At 40.8% G+C, this 20,555-nt stretch overlaps 1 protein-coding gene across 4 annotated transcripts in view; it reads right to left on the reverse strand.

Annotated features, from left to right (window-relative positions):
* The window catches only part of Atp6v1a (ATPase H+ transporting V1 subunit A), a 55,726-nt gene that overhangs the window by 3,244 nt on the left and 31,927 nt on the right, over nt 1-20,555 (reverse strand). For all 4 annotated transcript variants that reach the window (XM_036203634.1, XM_036203633.1, XM_036203636.1 and 1 more), the window contains 8 exons: nt 19,671-19,833; nt 18,876-18,984; nt 13,841-13,963; nt 13,643-13,757; nt 11,593-11,656; nt 10,040-10,243; nt 2,282-2,376; nt 406-577 (listed from right to left, as the gene is read on the reverse strand). In XM_036203634.1, the coding sequence (XP_036059527.1) occupies nt 406-577; nt 2,282-2,376; nt 10,040-10,243; nt 11,593-11,656; nt 13,643-13,757; nt 13,841-13,963; nt 18,876-18,984; nt 19,671-19,833 (1,045 nt within the window). The remainder of the gene's footprint in view (nt 1-405; nt 578-2,281; nt 2,377-10,039; nt 10,244-11,592; nt 11,657-13,642; nt 13,758-13,840; nt 13,964-18,875; nt 18,985-19,670; nt 19,834-20,555) is intronic.

The following is a 20,555-nucleotide window of genomic DNA, read 5'->3' on the forward strand; positions in this document are numbered from 1 at the left end:
AAATTCCTGCTTGAACATAACTTGGATGATTGTTTTGGTTTTATACAACCTATAAGCATTGCAAAATGAAAAAGTGCCAATTTCAGGAACTTAGAGATGGCTCAGCAGGTAAAGACTTGCTGCTTTTCCAGAGGACCCAAGCTTAGTTCCCAGAACCCACACTGTGCACATGTACCAGCTCTAGAAATCCAACACCCACTTCTAGCCTCCATAGGTACCCACACACATGTGGCACACATATGTATAACAAGTGCATACATACACATAAATAAAAAAATGCAAATTCTATACCTCAGGTTTGGAACTCAAGTAGGACAGGAAGGAAGGAAAAATAAGGAAGGGAGGGAAGGGGGGCCCGAAGGCTGGCTTCTCGATAACAAAGGCTAGAGCAGAAAGAAACTATACCTTAAACTTCATGGAGGAAAGTTTATAGAGGATCTCCCCCATGTGCTCACGGATAATGGACCATGTGATTTTATTGTCACTCTGGGCAGTGGTTTCCACAGCTCTACGGGCCATATCATAAAATGAAATCATGTTGGACAGCATCCCCACTGTCTTATAGAATGGACAGAACCTGGGGAATGAACAACAGCACATCAGCAACCTACAAAGCAAACTCACCCTTTATAACATGAAACCTGATGCACCAGCAACCATTAGTTTCTTTAACATATATTCCGTTTCTAGCTACCAAACAGCAAACAAGGGAGCAGTACTGCCATCCTCTGATTTGTCAGCAGCCTGGTAGAAGCAGTTAAATATGTAACTCAAGTGGTAAAACAACAGAGTTGTAAAGACTCCTTGTGATCGGAGATAAGGTTTAATGAATAATAGGAAAGCAGAGAATTGCAAAGTTGCTAGTTACCCTGTTTTCTCTCCACCCTCCCTCCTCTTTTCTTATTGTGCTGAATGAGGGTCTTGGGATATGTTAGGTAAGCTATCAACCCCTCCCCAGCCTTTGGTTCCTTTAGTATACATTTTTATCTACCTATAACTTTAAAAAGCACACACACACACACACACACACACACACACACACACACACACACACACACACCTCCATGTATCTTATTACAGTCTTTCTGAAGACTTCTGCCCCTGTTTTCTTTATGTGGTGGTTCAGTTCAGGACAGACCAGAGTTCTGAGGCTAACCATCACATCGGCTTATTTTTTCTGTGCACCACATTCTGACCAATCCTATTTGCTCAGTTCCCACCTTAGGTGAAATCAGTCCCTGACTTCCGCCTTCTTCGAGACCGTGTCTCTGCTGTGTCTGTATATCATTAGCTTCTAGCTGGCCCCGAGCTTCCCAGGACTCTGCTGTCTCCAGCATCCACCTCGCCATTGGGGAAGTACAGACACAGTTGAGTGCTACTGTGCTTGGCTTTGTGTGGATTTGGAGGGCTGGGAATCAGGGACATTGAGCTACTTCCCTTGCTCTTTTTGGTCTTTTATGGAGTCAAATATGATTTTAGAGAGAGAGGGCTAGCTTACGACAAAAGGCTCATATGCTCAATGTTTGAGAGAAACAAATTCTCTAAACAAGCCCCAGGACTAGAAGAGAAAATGAAAACTGGCAAGCACTGGGCAGGGTGGAAGAAGGCAGGAGGGCTCTCAACAAGGTCTTTTGTAGCAAGAAACTCGGGACTTTTGAAATAAGGCAGGGGAAGCACAAAATGAGTATGTAGGCAAGGGCAGTAGGGAGCAGCAGCAGAGAAAGATGAGGCAGGGGTTGTTCCCCCAGGTCTGCATACACAGCAGCCATAATTCAGTCTAATTATGGACACTATGTGAGTGAAGACACTGTCAGAATTGGACTAACAAGCAAATCAAGACAAAGGGGCACATTAGACTGTCTGCTATAAAAATATAAAACACGCAGTACACTGAGTCAGAATGTACTTGTGTGAGAAGCTTTTCAATGTGCAGGCAGCTTCTTTGCCAAAACACAACAGAAAGTCTTCAAATGTCTGTAACTCTAAGATCTGACACCCTCATACAGACATACATGCAGGCAGAACACCAAAGCACATAAAGCAAACAAACAAACAAACAAAAATACATTATTAAAAAAAAAAAAGGCGGGGTGTGTGTTTGTGTGTAAATTACAGGCCTGCCATGGTGGTGCACACCTTTAATCCTAGGACTCTGGAGACAGAGGCAGGCAGATCTCTGAGTTTGAGGCCAGCCTGGTCTACAGAGCGAGTTCCAGGGCAGCCAGGACGACATAGAGAAACCCTGTTTCAAGGGAAAAAAAAGGAAATTAGCACAGCATACCTGTCGTAAGGAGTGTACCCATTTTGCTGCAGGAAGTCATCTTTGATAAGTTTTGCTACCTCCAGAGTGATTTTATCTGTCTCTGCTAAAGAAGCCTAGGAAACAAAAGGATATTTTAAGGAATTTTATCCCATTGTGTGGAATCAATGGCAACAAATCAATTAGCAAGCAGACATAATATACAGTCACTTATCACTGATAAATGTACAACTTTTGATTGTTTAATAGTGGTAAAAACGGTACATGATATAAAATTTAGCATCTACAAGTTAGGCATTGTGGCTCATGCCTGTGATCTCAGTACTGAAGCAGGAGGATTGCAGTGAGTTCCAGGCAACGCAGGGTGGCAAAGTGAGTTTCACGAAGGTCTGATTTGCACTGCTCAAGGTTCTTCAGTAGTATAAAGCACTACCACACTGTTGTGAAACATTTTATCGTGTATACCTGAAATTCTAAGCCCACAAATTGCATCGTTCTCCTTGTTTTAGTCAGCTGATATAAGTAGATTTATACACCGTTTGCTTTGTGACCAGCTTATTTCATTTCAAATGTCGTCATCATTCACCTAATGAACATTTGAATCATTTTACTCTTGGCTATATGGACAATACTGCTATGAACATGAGTATGCAAGATTATTATTATTATTATTAATTATTATTATTTATTTATTTTTTTCGAGACAGGGTTTCTCTGTGTAGCTTTGCGCCTTTCCTAGATCTTGTGTGGTAGACCAGGCTGCCCTTGAACTCACAGAGATCCGCCTGCCTCTGAATCCCAAGTGCTGGGATTATAGACATGTGCCACCACCGCCTGGCTAAGATGATTAATTTTTTAAAAAATCATTCTTTTGTGTGTATTAGTGCTTTGCCTGCATGCATGTATGCATATCATGTGTGTGCCTGACTACTAGGGGTCAGAAAAAGGCACTGGATGCCTTCTAACTGGAGTTATGGATGGGAATTGAACTCCGAAAGAACAAGTAATCACTCTTTAAAAGCATCACTGTACATGTGTGCATGTGTGTACACCTGTGTGTGCTGGGATTAAGGGCGTGCACCACCACCGCCTGGCCCCACACCCATTTTTAAAGGAACCATTTTACACCCTCTTATTTGAATTCAGTTTTTCAGCTTGTTTGACAGAAATCTAAGTAGTCCATAGAGTTACTCTGTTGTTACCATTACAGGACGGTTAGAGCGATGGTGGACGGTCAAGTATTCACGTTTCTGAGTGCTGTCTGCTTGGAAAGTTTAGTACAGAGCTGACTCAGCCTGTAAGTATCAGTACTGCCTCAAACATTCTGCTTGTTGACAACCACCTGGCCAGCCGTGAGATGATACTAACAAGGGGAAAAGGGACACATCCACTCAGTTCCAGGCACCCTGGGATGACTTGTGTGCGTTAGCACCTCACTCAGGTGAGGATCAAGTCTTTCAGACTTTCTTTTTAAAAACATTTCTTTCTCTTTCCCCTCTACTTCTTTCTTCAACCACACTGAAATATTAAGCATGCTTGATGTGTTTTTGTTTTAAATTATGGAAAAAAATGTATGTTTTGCTTTGTGAAAATATTTGTCATTATTTAACACATTCTCCAGTGTTTCTGACTGGTTGATTTTAAGATCCACCATGCTGTTCTGTGAAACATACTTCACTTCTTTCAACTCTGGCCATTTCCTTCTGTGTGGACGTTCTCCATTCTTTACCTTCTATCTTGGCCCCTGGTGGGGGCACCAACATTTCACCTCATTTTCTACTATTGTAAGTGCTCAAGACTCAAGGTGCCCAGCACTCCTCCGTCCAAGCGGCCACTCCGAATGACACAACAGCACTTCAGTCTGCCCAGCTGTACCATTTTTGCTACTCGAACCAGTGTCTGTGTTTGAAGGATTACCCCAGGTTTGTGATAGTTCTTTCTTTTTTTTAAATTTTAATTTTTTTTTTTTTTTTTGGTTTCTGATACTTCTAGTTTCCTTTTCTCACCTGTCTGCTCTACCCTTTCTTATATTTTAAACAGCAGACCATTTTTATTTGGTGAAAACTTCCTTTAAAACTTATTACATTTTATTTCATGTGTATGAGTGTTTTGCCTGTATATATGTCTGTTGTACCCACATGTATCAGGTACCCACATAGACCAGAAGAGGGTATCTGACCCAGTTGGGGAATATTATTTTAAGGTATGTTACTTTTGTTTATGTTGCATTTGTTTAACTCTGTGAAGCTGTGTTACCTGTCAAAAACACCTGATGGTCTTAATAAAGAACTGAATGGCCAATGGCGAGGCAGAAAAAAGGATAGGCAGGGCTGGCAGGTAGAGAGAAGAAATAGAAGGAAAAATCTGAAAAGTAGCCTGAGAAGGAGGACGAACATCAGGGGCCAGCCACTCAGCTCCACAGCCAGTCATGGAGTAAGAGTAAAAGTAAGATATACAGAAGTAAGAGTACGGAAAAAGCCCAGAGGCAAAAGGTAGACAAGATAATTTAAGTTAAGAAAAGCTTGCTAGAAACAAGCCAAGCTAAGGTAGGGCATTTATAATTAAAAATAAACCTCTGTGGGCTGGAGAGATGGATCAGAGGTTAAGAGCACTGATTGCTCTTTCAGAGGTCCTGAGTTCAATTCCCAGCAACCACATGGTGGCTCTTAACTACCTATAATGAGATCTGTTGCCATCTTCTGGCCTGCAGGGACACATGCAAACAGAATACTTTATACATAATAAATAAATACATCCCCAACCCTAAATAAATAAATCTTTACAAAAAAAAAAAAAAGGAAGCCTCCACATGTGATTTTTTGGGATCTGGGTGGCAGGCCTCCCAAAAGAGCAAAACAACCAACATGATCCTTTGGATCAGGAGTTACAGGCAGTTATGAGCCACCATGTGGGTGCTGGGAACCTTTCACAAAGAGCAGCAAGCACTCTTAACCACTGAGCTATCTATCTCTCCAGCTCCATTGCTGCTTTCTCTTGATGTTATGCTAAGAAAAACTGAGAGTCCTTTTCTAATTCTAAATAATACTATATTTGTTTTCTTTAGAAATTTCTGATTTCACACACACAATTATTTTTATGAGGGGCATGTGTGTAATACACACGTAGAAGTTAGAAGATAATTTCTGGGACTGTCCTTCTACCATGTGGGTACTAGGGATTGAACTCTGGTCATTGGGCTTGGCAGCAAGTGTTCTTACCATAAGACTCGTCCCTCCCCCCCCCCCCAGGGCTGGAGAGATGGCCCAGAAGTTAAGAATGTGCATTGAAGACCCTGGTTTGATTCCCACACCAGCACTGGGTGCCTCATAATTGCCTATAACTTGCTCCAGGGGGATCAGATGCCTCTGGCTTCCAATAGCACATGCACTCTCATGCACATATCCACACAGACAGGACGACACACACATACACAAAATAAATAAATCTTTTAAAATATTGTTTTCTATTAACATGAAAGTGTTTCCTCTCAGACCTAAATTTTATTTTATTTTATTTTTTTCTTTTTCGAGACACGGTTTCTCTGTGTAGCTTTGCGCCTTTCCTGGAACTCACTTTGGAGACCAGGCTGGCCTCGAAATCACCGAGATCCACCTGGCTCTGCCTCCCGAGTGCTGGGATTAAAGGTGTGCGCCACCACCGCCCGGCTAAATTTTAAAACTATTTGTAGTTTACTTTTGTATGTGGAACTGGGAACCAACTCAGTTTCGTTTGCTTCAAACACCTACTAGTTTTCCACTGCTGACTAAAACAATCCATACTCCCCTCACTTGATCTGTGAAACACTATGCAGTATCAAGGATCCATAGATGCATAAGTCTATTCCTGCTCTGTCCACTGGTCTGCTTGTGTTATCTCACCAATACCATACTGTCTTCATTACTATAGTTCTCTGTTAATACCCAGTAGGAGGACATCCCCTTCTTATTTACTGTTCTGTGTTGTTTTCCTAAGAATGAGTCTCTAGGACAGCAAACCAACTTTAGAATGATTACTAATTTACTAAGAAGATTCGGCTACAGTGGGCTGAGATGTAGCTCATTGACAGAGTGTTTGTTTAGCAGGCATGGGGTACAATCTGCAGTACTGAGGCTAGAAATCAGGTTGGTATCACACTGACTTTATAGTTCAAACAGAAGTGGTACCAGAAACAATGATTTATTTACTTACTTATTAGTGTGTGTGCACACATGTGCACATGCAACAGAGTTGTGAGGTTGGAGAACAACTGGCATTTTTTTCTCCTTCTACCTCTGTAGATTCTGGGGCTTGAACTCAGGTTACCAGGCTTATGTGGCAAGCAGCTTTACCCACTGACCCTTGAAATGACACCTTTTAAATTCATTATCAAGTGTAAACTGTCTTCAGATAATCTCCTATATGTTTTAAAATACTTTTGATAGAAAAAAATGGTTTTTTACTCAGTTCATATCTTCTACTTTTTGTTGTTGTTATTGTTGTGACCTGAGTCTAAAACATAAAAATCTACAAAACCAGCTTTACTATGTTGCCTCTGGCTGGCCTGGAGCTATGTAACCCAGGCTGGCCTCCAACTCATGGATAAGTCAGCCTCTGTCTTCCAAAAGCTGGGATTAAAGGCGTGCCACCCTGCCTAGCTATGACTCAATTTTTCATGGCTATTGGGAACGCTATATCATTACTAGTATATAAAACTTCTCTTGATTTATGTTTATCTTGAATTGGGATCCCTCACCCAACTCTTTTTTTTTAAATTTAATTAATTAATTTATTTATTATGTATACAGCATGTATGACTGCAGGCCAGAAGAGGGCACGAGATCTCATTACAGTTGGTTGTGAGCCACCATGTGGTTGCTGGGAATCAAACTCAGGACCTCTGGAAGAGCAGTCAGTGCTCTTAACCTCTGAGCCATCTCTCCAGCCCCGTCACCCAACTCTTATTAATTCTACTTCTCTGTTATTTTTCTAGTTAGATGAGCACATTATTCACAAATAGTGACATCTTAATTTCCCCTTTTACAACTGTGCTAGCTAGTTTTTCCTGATTAATGATTGGTGTTGGGAGGCCCATCCCACAGAGTGGTGCCACCCGTGGGTGGATGGTCCTGGATGACAGGAAGGCAGGTTGAATAAGCCAGTGAGAGCATTCTTCCACGGCTTCTGTTTCACTTCCTGTTCTGACTGAGTTCCTGTCCTGACTTCTCTCAGTGATAACCTGCTACCTGGAAGCGTATGAAGTAAACCATTTTCTCTCCAAGTTGCTTTTTATCATGGGTTTTATCAGCAATAGAAACTCTAAGACAACTGTTTTCTTATTTCATTCTTCAGGATTTCCATATTCAACTGAACACAGGGATAGTAATTATTCTCTCAAGACAGGGTTTCTCTGGCTGTCCCCAAACTCAAGAGATCACCTACCTCTGCCTTCTGGATGCTGGGATTAAAGGTGTGTGCCACCACCACCCAGCTAGCATTCTAGGCTTAATGTTAACTTTAAAAAGAAATGCATCTGAAATGTCTCCACTCTCCAATAAGTAAAACATACCCCTAGGTTTTGGTATATTATTTGTATTTTCATTTATTTGTGAATAGCATGTATGTTGACTGTGCACATGTACATGCCTATTTGGAAGGCAGAGGAGGACACTGCGTCTCTTCCTCTATCATTCTCCCTTTATTCCTTTGAGACAGGGTCTCTCACTGAGCTAGAAGCTTGCCATTTTGGCTAGGTTAGCTAGCTAGTGAGCTTCCCAAATCTGCCCCTCTCTGCCCTCAGTGTCTGGGTCACAGGTGTGTGCAGCCATACTTGGATTTCTGCATGGGTGCTGGGAAGTTGAATTTTGTCCTCATGTTTGCACAGCAAGTGTTTTATCCACTGAGCTATCTCCGCAGCTTTAAAAAAAAAAAATTATTTTAACTTTTAATCATGCACATGTGTGTGTTTCTGTGTCTACTATATGCGTGTGTGAGTACATGTAGAGGCCTGAAGATGGCATCAGATTTCCTGGAGCCAGATTAGAGGCAGTTGTGAGAGGCCCAACATGGGCTCTGGGACTGTACTCAGGTCCTCTGTGAGAGCAGTGAGTACTCTTAACCATCAGTTCAGCCTTCCTGCGCCCTTTTAAATTTTAAGATAAAGACTGCTCTGTTGTCTGGGATACTGTCAAACTCCAGGGCTCAAATACCTTCTCCCTTCTATGTCCTAAGTAGCTGTAAAAATAGGCACACACTAGCATGTGGAACTTTGCATATTACTTTTTACAGAGTGAAAAATTCTATTCCTTGTTTTGTAAGAGATTTCTAAAATTATAACAGTAAACTTCAAATATTTTTTACTTGTGGATTGAGATATCATTTTCCTATTAAGTTACAATGCATTATATTTTGTGTATGGATATGTGTATGTTCATGTGTGCAGGTATACATGCACATGTGCACGTGGAAGCCAGAGGCTGATGTTGGGTGTCTCTCTCAATTGCTTTCCACTTTAATTTTTTTCTCGCTGAACTGAAATGGTGGCCCAACAAGCCCCAGGGACCCTCCTGTCTCTGCCTCCACAATGCTGGGAATATAGGCACACACTACCACACCTGCCTTTTCACATGGTGCTGGAGATCTGAACTCAGTGCCTGTGAGTGTGCGGCAAGCACGTCACTGACTGAGTTATCTCCCCAGTTCCTAATGATACATTTTCTGTGTCGCATTTGCTAAACTTTGCTTGTTCATGATAGATTGTACTTGTAATGCCTTACTAGGTCTAAGAAGTAAATATTTAATATTTTTTATTGATATTCATAAACAAAATGTTTTTCTCAAATTGCCTTTATCTGGTTTTGCAGGCCTATTTCTTGCTCCTCTGAGAGGATCACAATACTCTTTAAAAACTAGATGTGTAATATATGCTATAGATGTTAGCTATCTAATAACATTATCCTTTGCTGGAAAAAAGTAGGAGGCTATTTTATCAGATATAATAAAAATAACAGGCCCTGACATGGTGGCCATGTAATACCACACCAGTAATCCCAGTATTGGGGAGGTAGAGACAGGAGGATTATAGGTGTGAGGCTAGCCTGAGCTACACAGTAATAATCTATCTAAAGAGAGGGAAGGGGTTAAGTCTGGCTAGTCTGTGTATGACTTGAGAAATCATTCACTTGTGAGATTTCATTTGACTGAGTTTATTTACAACGTCTTCCTTTGGAATATCTAGACACAGGCTATAGACCGTAGTCACTTACTGAAGGTCGCATAGCTAATGACTGGAGAAACCAGACTCTGACCCTTGATTCCCAGCTCTAGTGCTCCCACAAAGATGACGTTAACTGGCCCTAATTTTATATCTAACTTGACTGGTGATGGGTGTCTTCTTTTCACCTGTCATGAACCCAGGACCATGCAAATGCTACATGGAATTTTTGGGTTTTTTTTTTTTTTTTTGAGCTGAGGATCGAACCCAGGGCCTTGTACTTGCTAGGCAAGTACTCTACCACTGAGCTAAATCCCCAACCCGCTACATGGAATTTTAAAGGTTTAGTTAGTTTAAAAAATACTCCACACTTCAGGTTTTATTTGTTTTGAGACATGATCTCACACTCACAGCCCACAATAACCTGGCACTTACTGTAGTGCAAACTGGTCTCATAATTGCGGCACTCTCCCGCCTCAGGCTGAGTGCGGGGATTAGTCATGAGCCCTTATACCAGCCAGGCATGCATCTGCATACCTAAGTTTCAGCAACCGGTACAGCACCCCAGCACAGCCCCTGCTCTGACTTACCTTCCCCACAAGCTGCACAATTTCTGCCAGGTCCTCTTCTTCCTGCAGAATCTCCTTGGCTTTGGTCCTCAGAGGAACAAACTCGGTGAAGTGTTTGTCATAGTACTCATCCAAGGCACGCATGTACTTGCTGTAGCTGATGAGCCAGTTGACAGAGGGGAAGTGCTTGCGTTGAGCTAGTTTTTTATCCAAGCCCCAGAACACCTGATTTCAAAAAGGAAAAATTAGACTTCTTTTACAAAGTAGTGCAGTATATCTATTTGTTCCCAATTAGCACTTTTGTAACTCCTTAGGGCAATTATGTATCATATTAGCACATATAAACATAACTGAAGTAGAATAAAATGTGCAAAAACCAACCTTAACTAAAAAACACATTTCTCCATTTTCAGGGTGGGTAATATCTACAAATCAAACTTATTTCAATTTCCATAAAACTACATCAAATGTGACAGTAAAAAGGAAAATGGGTGCAATTGAAGATTAGTATGGTATAAGAACAGAAGAAGAAGAAAGGTTGATTGAGATGGAACATTTACCTTGATTAAAATCCTTAAAAAGTTCTGACGAATTCAAGTTCCTATCATTGTGAGTCAATTAAATAATATTTGACATTTATTTTTCCGAGGCCAAACACTCAGATATTTTATGCATAGATAACTTTGTTCCACTTCCCCCACACAATTTAAAATCCAAAATTTAGCAAATATTAAATACTTTGATAACTATAGATTTAGCCTGTACGATTTCATCTGATACTGTCAGAAACCAAGAAAGATTTTTCCTACATGCAGACATACTTACAAACATACTGACATTGTTTTACACTACAGATTCACAGACATCTTTTATTCAGGCTTCTTTAATGACTAGCTATCAATGAAAACTTATGCCTGGACTCTGGCAAACAACTGTCTAGGCAGAAAGCACCTTTTCCAAGTTTGCTCTCACCTGGTACAGTTCACAAAGATAAGAGAGTGCAACATCTGTGCCACTTTGGAGCCCACAGTAAGTGTGGGTGTGCCTTTCCTGAACTTTCCCTGGCGGCAGCCAGATGCAGAGGTAGGTGACAGGAGAGCAGAGAGGAGCCAGGCTCCAGTCCTGACTGAAGATGCCCACTTTCTGAGGGGAGCGTCTGCCTCAGACTATACTGTGATATTCTGGCATTATGCAGCTTGGGGCCTATTTAGTCCTTGAGTTAGAATTAGTTTAATGAGTAGGATAACTTTTTTTTTTTTTTTTTTTTGAGCAGAGGATCCAACCCAGGGCCTTGTGCTTGTTAGGCAAGCGCTCTACCACGGAGCTAAATCCCCAACCCCACAGATAACTTTTAACATAAAGAAAACTTTGCTACCTGGGTGTATTTCTATACTTCGGTTATGTTTATTATAAACTGTTAAGAACTAAGAATAAACAGAATGTAGTAAACTTTCACAATGTTAAGGATGCTACTGAAACATTTTTCTATTGCTACCAATTCTTTAGTGACTAAATTAAATATCTGATGATCACTTAGTTAAATTTCAACTGAGATTGCAGAGGGTAAGACATACCTGAACAATACCCAGAGTAGCAGATGTGACTGGATCAGAAAAATCACCACCAGGGGGAGAAACTCTAGATTAAAACCAAAATACTATCATTAGAAAAGTTCATGACCAGGCAGTGGTGACATACACCTGTAATCCCAGCTCTCAGGAGGTAGAGCCAGGTGAATCTCTGAGTTCGAGGCCAGCCGGTTTACAAAGTAAGTTCCAGGATAGCAGGGTTGTTACACAGACAAACTGTCTTGAAGGAAAAAAAAAAAAAAACCAAAAAGCAACCAAAATGTTTATGAAAAATAATCAAATATTTGAAAATTAGAAATATAAATACACTTATATGAACATCATCTTTTTGTTTGTTTTGAGACAGGTTTTTTTTCTGTGTAGCCTTAGCTGTCCTGGAACTCAGTCTGTGGACCAGGCTGGCCTCGAACTCAGAGATCTGCTGGGCTCTGCCTCATAGTGTTGGGACTAAAGGTATAGGCACCACTACCTGGAAAAACACCAATTTACAAAAAAAAGTTAATTAATTTTATTTTTGTTGCTAGAAATGAAATCCAAAGCTTCATGCCTAAGCACATAAGCTATCAGCCCTATTTAAAAAAAAGGTAGATAAACAAAACACAGAAACAGTTTTTGTGCACAGAGATTTGCAGAGGTGAGTGTATGTGTAGCAGGGAACACATGGAGGTCCAGGACAACCCTGGGATCAGTCTTTGCCTTCCCGCTTGCATGAGACAGTTTTTGTTTGCTCTTGCATATACTGTCTTGGGGGCTTCTGGGGCTTCTCCTATCTCTATCTCCCATATTGTGTATGGTGCTGGGATTAGAAAAGTGTCCTACTAGCCCAGCATAGTGTTGCACACCTTTAATCCCAGCACTCAGGAGGCAGAGGCAGGAGGATCTCAGTGAGTTCAAGGCCAACCTGGTCTACAGAGTGAGTTCCAGGACAGCCAGAGCTACACAGAGAAACCTTGTCTTGAAAAAAGCCAACCAACCAACCAAGCAAACAAACAAAGTGCTCTACTACATCCTGTTTTAACTGGGCTCTGGGAATTCAGTGTGGCAAACACTTAACACAGTGAGCCATTTCCCAGCCTTACTGTTTGCATATATATATAACTTTAGAAGCAAATGATCTTTGGAGAGAAAAACCTTTTTGAAAATAAGAATGACAATTAATTATTGAATGTCATCTAGTATGAGAAATGAGACACTCATTTAGTGCAATTAGTTTCCTATTCTAATCAACAAGATGAAACAGGAAGTTCTGAGAATAAAGTATGGCTTTATGTGGTAGTTGTAAATCTACACTTTGTCTTTAGTATGATATAACTTCATCTTAACACGGCTGCAATTTCAAAGTCACTCCTGAGATACAGTGACTTGGATAAACTAAATCAGGGAAGCCACATCAACGAAACCCAAAGGTACAGCGACAGCCTGAGTTGCTTCACAAAGTGCCTTGAAGCCCTGCATGTAACTCTACTTCAGAACTAGCACTCCCAGAAGAAGTTAAACATGCTCTCTTCCCTCTCCCCTACTCCTGTGGATCGGGTAGCTATGTCTGCACAGGCCAGTGGATGACTTCAGCCATTGTTCCTTGGGAACCACCTACCTTGTGTTTGGAAACAGAGTCTCTCATGGGGCCTGGAGCTTACCAAGTAGGCAGGCCTGACTGGCCAGCAAACTCCAGGAACCCACCTGTTTCCACCCCTATCCCCAGTTTTGGAATAAGAAGCATGTGCCAACATGCCTAGCTTTTTTCTTTTTAATGTAGGTTCTCAAGATCGATCTCAGGTCCCGGTGCTTCTGTGGTAAACACCTTACTGACTGATCAATTTTCCTAGCATCTCTCTTTAAAATCAATCACTTTCTTTTTCTTTTGAGAAGTAAACAGTATTAAGCTGGGCATGGTGGTACCTGTCTGTATCCCAGCACTTGGTTGGCAAAGGCAAGACAGCTAGTCCCAGGCCAGCCTGGGCTACATAGTAAGTGCATGTCTCTTCTCAATAAATAAACAATTACATAAAGGAAAGCAAACAGTTTGGCTGCTTACGCTCCTACGATGCTGACACTTCCTTCTCTTTCCGGGTTCCCGAGACATTTCACTCTGCCTGCTCGCTCATAGAAAGAGGCCAGCCGGGCACCAAGATAGGCAGGATAGCCACTATCTGAAAGACAAAAAGAAAAGTTTAAGAGGAGGGTCTAAGCTAGCCACTAAAATTCTATCAGTGACAACCAACACGAGACTTACCTGCAGGCATTTCTGCTAAGCGACCAGAGATTTCTCTGAGGGCCTCAGCCCATCTAGAGGTAGAGTCAGCCATCATACTGACGTGGTAGCCCATGTCACGGAAATATTCTGATAGTGTAATTCCTAAATTGAGAAGAACACTGTTAAGTCACACTGTCAGAACACAAACTACTGACTGTTTTGTACCTAAGAAACTTGAAACCATGGGCATATTAATTATCTCATTAGCCATTTCCCCAAGTTTGTTCTTGTAGGCACACAGCTTAGCCATATTTCAAGCATCTTCTCCATTTAGATAATACCATGTAACCGGCCTCAATCTAACAGAATATGATTAAAAATTGTATGTTCCATGGCCAGGCAAGTTATGCATTTTTCTAGATTTCCCAAAACCTACAAAACATGTGCTGAAGACCAAGAAGTCACTTTTGGCCCAGGATTCAGTCCAGAATAAAAAGGAGTATCCCAGCCACTTGAAACAGCATCTACTCTGGTGAACAACTGTAATTTGAGGATTTTTTGATGCCACAGCCAACCCTTCTCTACACATTTTAAAAACCAGGAAAAGGGTTTATGCCCCACTCTTTGTTTATATTAATTAATAGAAATAAATTTCCAAGCACAGCTTGTCTGCACCATACATCAGACAGACAGACAGACAGACAGACACACACACTTTTTTTTGGGGGGGGAGAGACAGGGTTTCTCTGTGTAGCTTTGCGGCCTTTCCTGGATCTCACTCTGTAGACCAGGCTGGCCTCGAACTCACAGAGATCCACTTGCCTCTGCCTCCCGAGTGCTGCGATTAAAGGCGTGCGCCATCCTGCCCAGCCAGACATGTATATTTACCTAAGCTTGTTGACATGAGGAATATCTCAAGTCTCTAAATCTCTGATGCATACACTCAGCCCTGTCCTAAAAAGTAAAATACCAAGAAAAGAAGTTTCTGGGTCTTTGCTGTTATTTATCTCAGCCAAACTTTTCCAACTCCAATCTACTAAAATGGAATAAAGCCTACCCTATATACTTATATTATTAAAGGAAATAAAATACATATAAACAATTTCCAAAAATATATACTATATACAACTCCAAGGTAATAGAAGTGTACAGCTATGGTTATATTGTGTCTCCAAACCTAATGCCCTGACCTTTGTTTTAGCAAGAAAACAAACAAACAACCCCCCCAAAAAAAACCAAAAAACAAGCTTATATATATTTTTTTTAAAAGATTTATTTATTTATTTATTATAGACACAGTATTCTGCCTGCATGTGTCCCTGCAGGCCAGAAGAGGGCACCAGATCTCATTACAAGTGGTTGTGAGCCACCATGTGGTTGCTGGGAATTGAACTCAGGACCTCTGGAAGAGCGGTCGGTGCGCTTCACCACTGAGCCGTCTCTCCAGCCCCCAAAACAAGCTTATATAAGCAAAGAGAAAACATTGTTGTAAATCAGCACTTTATTATGTACCCTAGTGCATGATTCAGAAAAAAACCACCAAGTATAATATAAAGTAGTTTTAGAAACAAGTCTTTAAGAAATGTTACTTATGAATACTTAGACTTAAAAACACCGACACACAGCTATTCCAATCTAATGTTTAGAACAGACTTTTTATAAAAGCGCAGATGTGTTTAAGATGAAATGCTACCAACACTTGTATGTTTATATTAGATAACTTCACAGAAAAGATAAACAGACACAAGTAGTCAAGACTTCTCTCATGACCTACATACACATGGATTTCAGTGCCTACAAGGAAAAATCGAGAAGCAAACAACCAACGACTCAGACAAAAACCAAAGGGTGAAGCTGGGCCAGCTCTGAGGTAATGGGGTTTGGTCACTAGCTCCGGAGCGGGAGCTGGGGATAAAAAAAAAAAAGCAACAACAACAAAAAAACAACCCGAGTTGCACTAACAGATTTAGGAAAAAAGGGCAGTATCTCACTGATCAAAGAGCTTTCATAAATCAATATAAAAGACAACTGCCACTCCAAAGGAAAGCAGACAGCAGGCAGTTTTGAAGTGGTTAACATACATGGGAAAGTTAGTTCACTTGACATTACAGACTGACTAGGATGGAATAAAGCAGCAACCGGTAAAATGTCAACCATCAATTCCAGGTGTAGGTACCTAAGTGTTCACTGCACCATTTTTCCAGTTTTCTATGTGTTTGCTAACCAAATGGGTGAAGATGAGAAACAGAATCCTTCTCACAGTTATTGATACCACTTGATGGCTATCAGAATTAAACTATAATCTGATGCGCACCACAAACATGCTGGTCAGATTATGATTATTGCGGCCTGAGAGATGGGCAGCAGGTAAGAGCACTTACTGCTCCTGCAGAGCATGCTCTTTCCATTTCCAGCACCCAGCTGGGTGGCCTGCAGCCAGCTTCAAGGGATTTGATGCCCTCTTCTGGCCTCTGCAGGCACTGCACACAAGCACCACCATCCCATAATTTAAAATACAAGTATCTTTTTAAAAAGATTATGCTTATGCTCTATCCATATAAAGGGAAACTGTAGCCATATAAAAGAACGAGGTATATTTCCTGTCTTAAAGTGGTAAAAAAAAAAAAAAGACAGTACTACAAATTCAGTGTCTAAGGCAAAGACACATTTAACCCTGTGCTAAAATAACAAGGAAAAAGATATAAATAAGTGCAAACAAACACAGATGTGAGGCAGTATCAAGTATTCACCCGCAGCTATACAAACTCAAAATGGCCAGTGGCAGAAGTTCCTTGGGCCCATTTTGGCGTGGAGGAGATAGAGAGATGGAGGTAAAACCCAGCACATGCAGGCACTTCCCTATTTCCATCACATAAAATGGGTGAGGCCGGGTAGAGGACAAAGAATTACTATCAATGCCTGCTGTTCACTGAAGAGAAACAGTAATTACACAACCACATGCCATAACAAACTTCACAAGTAACCGTGAATCCTGTGCCCCTGTACCAGTCACAGCCAGTTCCACCCATCTCTTACAAAGATGAGTAATGGTAATAAGTGTCAGAACAGGATACTTAAATGAAAACAATATAGAAGGTACAGTGATGGCAAAAGAACCTGCCAAGGCACTAAGGAAAGTGTGACCACAGTGAATTCAAAAGAAAACCTTAATCATGCATCCTTCCTCAGAATGAGATCCCAGAGAGTGCCTAACAAGATGAGCTGCTTTACAAGCTTACAGAAATCAACAAAGACCTAGAAGAAAAAGAAAACCGTCTATTATAGAATGAAGGCGTCATTAGAAGCAACACTAAGAACCAACGCCATTTACTTTGTGTACATCTGAAAGTCTAAATGAAAGGACTGGGTAGGAAATGGTAGAGCTGGAGAACAGAGGAAGGAGGTCCAGTATGTCTAATGGAAGAAGAAAAGTTTTCAGACACAATTCCCAAAGTCTTTCAAAATAAAAACTACATCCAGACACTGACAGGGCTCATGACTCAGGAAAAAGTATCAAAGCTATCAATACTAACTTACGTCCTAGTAAGCTATGAGACCTCAAACAAAGAGAATTCCTTGGACCAAGAAAAAGTCACCTTTAAAAGAGGGAGAATCAGTCTTAGATCTTTGTCCCCAATATTTAATGCTTAAACAAGTGTTCTCAGGCAAAATAATATTGACTCAAGGACTTTATATTCAGTCAAACCACTGTTAAGGTTTGGATAGGCATTTCCTCCAGAAATGAAGCTTGCTTTTTCATGAAGAAGATAAATGTTACTATATTAACCCAGGAGATCATGAATCATGAAATCTACGAAAGTAAACATATATTAGTAAAAACAACTGGGCTATAAAAATATTGGTCCAATAATTTTAACTCGGAAAACAACTACTACAGTTTAAAGGCAACAGAAAGAAAATCTAGAGACTTAAGCAGCAGGAATTCAAGGAAAATAAAGATCTCCATGAGTCTGTCTTGCAAAAACTTCCAAAAGACAGGTTAGTCAAACAAGAAATAAGGAGAGAAACTAGCCACAGGATGACCAGGCTCCAGTTAGGGAAGGTCAAAGTCTCCATAATAACAGATCTATTGTTTTAGAACCAAATAGAACGTTAATAAGTCCTGAAAATGGAGAAATGAAGGTGCTAAACAGGACAGTTGAAAGAGCAAAGATGAGCGAACGGTACATGCACAAGTATACCACATCTTACTTACCTTTTACGTCCCCTAAAATAGTTACAAAGGCACAAATATATTTAAACATAGCATGTTATGTTAAGATAGAGACGAATCGCCAGCGGTGGTGGCGCACACCTTAAATCCCAGCACTCGGGAGGCAGAGCCAGGTGGATTTCTGTGAGTTCGAGGCCAGCCTGGGCTATAGAGTGAGTTCCAGGAAAGGCGCAAAGCTACACAGAGAAACCCTGTCTCGAAAAACCAAAAGAAAAAAAAAAAGATATAGACAAATAATAAAATGAATCATTAAAAAGAAAGCAAATGTATTGTTTCATGATCATTAAGAGAACTGGAAGCTTGGATTTGGCTCATGAACGCTTGCCTAGTATGTGCAAGGTCCTGAATGTGCTGAACAACAACAAAAAGGCAGGATTGGGGGTGCAGGAGAGCTGAGGGAGAGGAAGGGTAAAGAAGAAGGCAACAATGCCACTTGGGGCAACTCTACAACCATCTTATGTTTGGGGCTTAAGAGATGGCTCAAAGATTAAGAACTGATCTGAACTCTGCCCACAGAACCCAGCTGGGTAGCTCACAACTACCTGGAACTCTAGTTCCAGAAGATCTCACACCCTCTTCTGTCTTCTGAGGGTGCACACACATCACACCCTCTTCTATCTTCTGAAGGTGCATACACATCACACACACACAAAAATCTTTTAAAAATTTTAGGTTCACATATTCTCATGATACACATAATAAATTAGGTATTTCTTAAAAGCTAGCAATGTGATTACATGGGAGTTATTTAGAGTGAAGTTATAAAAAAGGAAAGGAAAAATTGGGTGCTAGTGTTTTAAATATAGGTTCTAAGTTCTTTTATTCCAACTCCTAACTCACCAGTGTAAATAGAGGCTTCTCTTGCAGCCACGGGCATATTGGAGGTATTGGCTACCAGCGCTGTCCTCTTCATGATTGACTCTACTTTACCGTCCACTTCCATAGTGAGCTACAGGTACAGAAGCCATCAGTGAGCCCCCATTTCTAAGGATAACATTCTAACATTTTCATTTCTCCCCTACTTACAATTTTAACTTGTTCATGTTAACCCTTTTAGTCAGAATTCCCTAAGAATATCCCCCATCATGCAACCCTGCTTCCTTGTTCCACGGTGCTGTCTGACAAATGGACAATTTCACTCGGACATTTCAAGTAAACAAAGGGAATCCACTAATCTGTGAAAAAGGAAATGTTACTACAGTAACCTGGATCACAAAGCCCATGTAAAGCTGAGACATTTCAACGTTAGGTTTCTTTTTTCAGACATTGTCTCATGTAGTTCAGGCTAGCCCTGAACTACTGACTCTCCAGGCTCTGCCTCCCAAAGTATAGAAACTTCAGGCATGTGCCACCATACCCAGCTAAATATAAATGCTTAATTGTTTTATCCCTCTTATCTTTCTCTCAAGAACAAAGATGAGAAACTTTTAGGTGTTTGACTTTGAAGAAATAATTTCCTTTTCTTTAAATAAACAAATTAATCACAAATACTCATTTAAAATTCTTCACAAGCATCTTGAAAACTGAAAGCACCATTCTTTACCCAGCATAAAACTATTAATTGTCAACGACAGCAGATATGTCTGAGATGCGTATTTTCTCTAGAAGATTATGTCAAGTTTTCTATAGACAGACCTCGGGGAAGTCCCGGAGAACTTCAGACATCTCATTTCCTCTCTCACCACATCCTACATAGATGATGACATCACTGTTGGAATACTTGGACAGAGACTGTGAAATCACTGTCTTTCCACAGCCAAAAGCACCTGGGATGGCAGTAGTTCCTCCCTGGACACACCTAAAAGACAACAACAACAACAACAACAACACAAATCAAAACCAACAACAAGTTGGGTGTGGTAGTTGAGGCCTGTAGCGCCAGCATTTGGGAGGCCGAGTCAGTAGGATCATCCATGATTGGAGGCTAGCTTGAATTACATATCCTTCCAGAAAAGTCTGAGGTACAGAGGGAGACACCGTCTCAAAACAACAAAAACCAAATTAGCAAATATTTTAGTATCATCATTCTCCATCTGTGTCATTTACAGTACATGGAAGGTGAAAATGTACTCCACGCAGCACCTGAGGAAGAGCTATCTGAAAATAGTGAGGAAATCAAAATAGCACCAATGCCATTCCTGCTTACACAAGTCTGTTCATGAACAGACGGCACACACACTAAAACTATAAACAACACTTGAAGCATATTCCCTGAGGGGATAGAAAAAGGCCCAGGAAACTCACACTTACCATAAAGTTAATGCAGTCAGAAGAAATAATGAGGTCATCATAAAACAGCCTAAGAACCACTGAAGCTTACTTACAGGAGTTGTGGGGGGGTCACGAAATACTCAAAGTCATGAGGAATTAAAAATACTGAAATTTCTTTCTTTCTTTCTTTTTTTGTTTTTTTTTGAGACAGGGTTTCTCTGTGTAGTTTTGGTTTCTGTCCTGGATCTTGCTCTGTGGACCCAGGCTGGCCTCAAACTTAGAGATCCACCTGCCCCTGCCTCCCTGAGT

This window comes from Onychomys torridus, chromosome 12 (assembly GCF_903995425.1).
Source record: "Onychomys torridus chromosome 12, mOncTor1.1, whole genome shotgun sequence".
NCBI lineage: Eukaryota > Metazoa > Chordata > Mammalia > Rodentia > Cricetidae > Onychomys > Onychomys torridus.